The sequence below is a fragment of the Argentina silus genome (assembly GCF_951799395.1).
Source record: "Argentina silus genome assembly, chromosome: 13".
Taxonomy (NCBI): domain Eukaryota; kingdom Metazoa; phylum Chordata; class Actinopteri; order Argentiniformes; family Argentinidae; genus Argentina; species Argentina silus.
The window spans coordinates 19135947-19141103 of record NC_139667.1 but is presented as its reverse complement, the minus strand read 5'-3'; the positions used below and the strand labels follow the sequence as shown (position 1 = coordinate 19141103).

The 5157-nt window shown below is 45.8% G+C and overlaps 1 protein-coding gene across 1 annotated transcript in view; it reads left to right on the top strand.

Moving 5' to 3' along the window:
- Nucleotides 1-450: 450 nt before the first annotated feature.
- Nucleotides 451-5157, top strand: part of ccdc85ca (coiled-coil domain containing 85C, a) — a 43597-nt gene continuing 38890 nt past the window's right edge. The window contains exon 1 of the mRNA XM_083683838.1: nt 451-1591. Within this exon, the coding sequence (XP_083539964.1) occupies nt 886-1591 (706 nt within the window). The 5' untranslated portion in view covers nt 451-885. The remainder of the gene's footprint in view (nt 1592-5157) is intronic.

Below are 5157 nucleotides of genomic sequence, written 5' to 3'. Positions count from 1 at the left end.
CTACCTGCTCGAACTACAATGTATAGGCTACTCCCGGATTGCCTATCCCTTTTAGCTGATTGAACGGTGATCTCCATAGTGTTCGGATAGGGCAATTCCAAGCTGCGAGAAAGCCAATCCTTTGCATATATTGAGGGAAAATAGGACTTTTAACAGTTTAACACATTCAAATAAATCGTTACACACTTGCCCATTTGGATAAGTCTATGATACAACATTACTCATAGGCTAGCTCTCTTGCCGGCACTTTAAACACTGCAATTCACGGATAATTTGTTCACAGAGAGGTCGCTTGTTGCTCGGAACGCTTTTAGGGGAATATTCCTGACATTTGAATGTCGCCTGCAAGCCAGTAGTCTGCCCTGTGCGCAACCGCTGACATCACGGATTTACGCAGCGCCTATTGAGGATCAGCGAAACGCCACTGCTCTATCGCTGGCTGTAGTGGGAGATCCTTCCTCCGTCATTCGGCGAGTCCAGTGTCCGAGGAGAGTCCACACTCTCTGGATTTGACCGGTGCGTAAAGCGGGTACGGCGTATCCCCAAATGAAACTCTGAAAGGAGACTTCTGTAAGTAACCAACACCGGATCTTGAACGAAACGCGCATTTTTGCGTGTTTGCAGATTTTGTACCGGGGGATTAACGGCAGTTCGGCTGCGTGCTTGCATACACCGCCTATTTGGGTCACCTGCTCGGCTCGCTTTTATTCGATCATTCATCGTGTGTTTTTTTATTTAGATTTTTTTAGCTTTATCCCTCCTATATGTCACTTATTTCATCAATCATGAATTTGATTTTGATTACAATATCACCGTCGAGGCTGGGTTAGACAGGTTGTAGATTCTGATACCATTGAAACCGGGAGCGCATAACCAGTAGAGAATATGGCCAAAATTGTATTGGACGGACAGCGGGATGATTTTACCAAGCTCTCCGACGAGGAGTTGTCGAGGCTGAGCAAGGATGAGTTGATCAGGAGGCTGCGGAAAGCGGATAACGAGAGAATGAACTTAATGGTGGAGCATGGAAACATGATGAAAGACGTGAACCGGAGATTACAGGTCCACATCCACGAGATCCGCAATCTCAAAGAGGTCAACCAGAAACTGCAGGATGACAACCAGGAGCTCCGAGAGCTGTGCTGCTTCTTGGACGATGACCGACAGAAGGGCAAAAAGCTGTCCCGCGAATGGCAACGCTTCGGCCGCCACACCGCAGGCGTCATGTGGAAGGATGTCGGGGTGTACCAGCAGAAGCTAAAGGAGCTGGAGGCCAACCAGGACTCGGTGATACGGGAGAACCTCGAGATGAAGGAGATCATTCTCATGCTGGATGAGGAGAGGAACGGCGCCGGTTCCAGGAGCTCCATAGACAGTCAGTCGAGCCTGACCAATCTAAACGGAGGTTCGGCCACTGTGCGGGATGTTGGGGATGGCAGTAGCACGTCTAGCACCGGGAGCGCTGGTAGCCCGGACCACCACCACAACCACATACACAAACCAGCCGAGAGCAAGATTGCGTCCCTGCGGAGGTCTATGGACGACCTGTCTGCGTCCCACATACACAGAAGCATCCCCAATGCGCTACATGGTAAGTTTAATTGGAAAACCTCACGCAATAATGCCCTGAAGCTGATGTTGTTTGTGATGCCATGTCACAAGTTAGTAGTAGTTGCTCGACTGGTACTTTATTTGTTCAAAGGCCTATGAGAGAACTACTCTGGGCTGGGTGTATGAATAAAGTATGTGAAAGACAGTGTACCTAAGGGCATACAGGGCGTGAAAGAATGGACTGAACCCTTATCCAAGGCTATACTGTCCACCTATAAAGTCCACCATCCATACTTGTCCAACTGATGCCACCCAGTCCTATCTCACATTAAAGGCTTCTCAGTGACATCATGTCAGCAATCCCAGCATGATGGAGTAAGACCAGACATGATCATGATCTCTTGACCTCTCATCGGTCTGTAGATAAGAAAAGTTAGATATGAGGAATTATCACTTTAAAACAGACCTCTTAATTGCAATGGATGCTGTTACTGATTACTGTCAGTAATCCTGCTTTCTTGGGTGAGTGTTACAAGAGTATATTGGTGAGTGTCTGTTGATACATGGTCAATAAGCAAACTTTGCACACAATTGACAAGTTAACCAGGCTTATAGCCCAGATGTGATCCCCAAATAGATTCCTATTGCATTGTAATAACATTGTGGCGGAGAAGGCACAGAGGAAGTTTCCATCAGTGCATTTTGAGGTAATGTGCTGTAGAAAACGTATAAGGAGGAGTGAGGTAAAGCAGAAGTATGGGGATAAGGAGAAATCTATCCCTACCCCCAACTCTCTCCATCTCCTTGACCACCAAGACTCTTCAAAGGGAGGGTTGACAGAGTATGATGGAGCTTGATGGAGAAGTGCAATGAGTTGGAGACTAGAAGTACAGGTCAGGCTTGTAAGAGAAACCAGGTACTAGAAATAGGTACACTGAAGAAGGGAAGTAACAGATATGTGCAGGCATGCACACACACACATGCACACGCTTGCACACACACACACACACACACACACACACACACACACACACACACACACACACACACACACACACACACACACACACACACACAGACACACACATCACTGTGGTGTGTGAGATTTGTAGAGTGTGTCAGAAGTGTGTGCTTGCGGTGCCCTGAATGAGGGAATGTTTGCTCTGTGGCTTGTTGGGAAACCATTAAACACAGGGTGTGAAATGTCTGCACAGCCATTCTTCTGTGGGTAACCAGACACTGCTCTCACTGCCTGGAGGGCTGGACATGCTAGCGAGAGAGGGAGCCAGCATACTTACATCCTCAACAAGTGCTGAGTACCAGAAATATACAAGAATCAAAACTGTAAAAAAAAGTCAACAGAAACTACCTCTCATGCTTTTTCCATAACATAAGCACTTTTCATATGTCCAACACTGATGGTTTGTGCATGAAATCTTAAAATCTTTTCAGAGACCTTAACTCTCCACCCATACACATACAGTACAGTTGCTAAGATGCCAGGCTTTTTAGCTGTAGGTCCGCTCTATGTGGACGGTGCTGAATTTGCCCTACCATTGACTTTTTGGGAAGGGGGTGGAGGTCATGTCATGTGATAGTGGCGTCCTGAGAGGACGGTGCGGACCCCCTGACCTCCCCCTCCTGACACCTATTCACCATAAATGTACCTACCCTATACTATGAAGTCATAAAGACACTTATACCCTGTTACTCTACACTTAGCTCCTTTAAACAGGCTCGGAATAAAGTTTCATTGGATTCGTTAGCTCACTAGGCTATCTCTGTGACCACAGTATTTGCTTCCACCACAGCAGACTAAGATGGCTCTCCTGCGACAGTCACCCGGCCTGCACAGATGGCGCAGTGCTAATTGCCTCAGCTCCTTGTAGATGAAGTCAGACCTAATGAGGATTTAGCGCCCTCACACAGCGCCAGCAGGACACTAAATCACATCAGCAAGTCAGCATCTCATTCAAAACACAGCCAGAGATATTGATTGAGTTTGGCCAACTGACGCTGCCAAACATAGCCTACTAAGATTCTAACATTAGAATTGATTAGTGAGTAACTCTGTGTTCACTTTTGGTGTCAGTATGTTATGGCTCTTATTCAAAACATGTCCCCTGTCAATCGTCATAGCGACAGCAATGTTCAACTTTTTAAAGTAGGCTTTTAAAGTAGAACGTAGGACATTCGAGTAATGTGGAAGTACAAATGTGTTGAACTTTTAAAAAGTCCCAATCATGCTCCTTAGAAGTGGTAGCCAACAACAAAGTCTTGCTAGCCATGATGCTGTCAAGACAAATATCTGTTGGTTCAGACATAAATGTACAAAATGTGAGAACATTTAAAAGTAGGTAATTCTCAAAAAGACAAACTTAGCACCAATGTGTGGTCCAGCATGTAAATGCTGGGATAATAATCGCTTAGTTTCTTCTTGAGTTGACAGATGAAATTACCCTGTCTGCTAAATGACTGCACCCCACTTATGAACCAACCAGAGCCATTATCTTAGCAAACGCACAAACGTATCCCCTCTTCCTGAACGACCAACTATCCAGTCCACTACTCCCTCACAAAACCCCTTTCAGCAGCTGATAAACTCCAGTGATGCATATATGCCCCATATGCTACCCTTACAGTAAGAACAGCTGGTTGAAAGCTAGCTAAAACACTGACTGACATCATATCAATATGCTATAGTAGGCCTACAGTACAGTAGAAGACAATGCCGGGACAGTATGCTCTTATGTGCAGGCCTTTTGTCTGCTCACAGTTTAGGTCAATCAGTGTGTGAAATGTGCAGTGTCAGATCGCCGACTGGTTGGTGGTCCCGTTTACAAAGGCATTGTTTATGCAGACGTACAAGCTTGGCATGGGGGCTTTGTTCGTTAATACACTGTTGGGCAAACTGTATTGATTGTGAGAGCTTGTGTGCATACTGATGCGGCCTGTTTTGTTGCTAGCCGGTCAATGCTCGAGTGCGTCTCTATGGTGGTTCATTGTCGGCGTGTATGAACCTATTTGTTATGGTTCAGGGTTGGGTGATTGGCTTGTCTTACCTTACCTGTCGCTTTCTTTCAGGTTTTTTCAGATTTGTTTTTTAGCGAGCTAGCTACTGTATATTCATCCGTGACTGAAGCATTTGCTGTCACTCTCCTATTTCTGACATTGTCTTTACATACAGTGACTAGATTGAGAACACTTCATCAAGGACAAATGAAGAAAACTTTTTCAGCTGGCCAGTTTGCCAACCTGACACACAATCGATCTTATCTTCCTACCAAGGCTCATAATTCATATCTCTCCTCCTGTGTTGTGTCAGTGGTCGCTGAGGTGATGGTGGGAGGGGCCTGTTGGTGTGGATCAAAGAGTTATGGCTTGTTTATTGGTTACCTCTGCTCTCTGGTTTATTAAATCAGCCAGTAAGGCCGGGGAATGAGGTACCACTGCACCGCTGACAGTCGCACCCTTGGCTTTTATTGACATGCAGGGTCATGTGGGCGGTGTATGTCAGAAGTATGTTTGTCCCTTCTTATTTACGCGCCTGTGTGTGTGGTATCTTAAGTGTGAGAGCCCACTTGTTGAGATTATTCTGACTGTAAA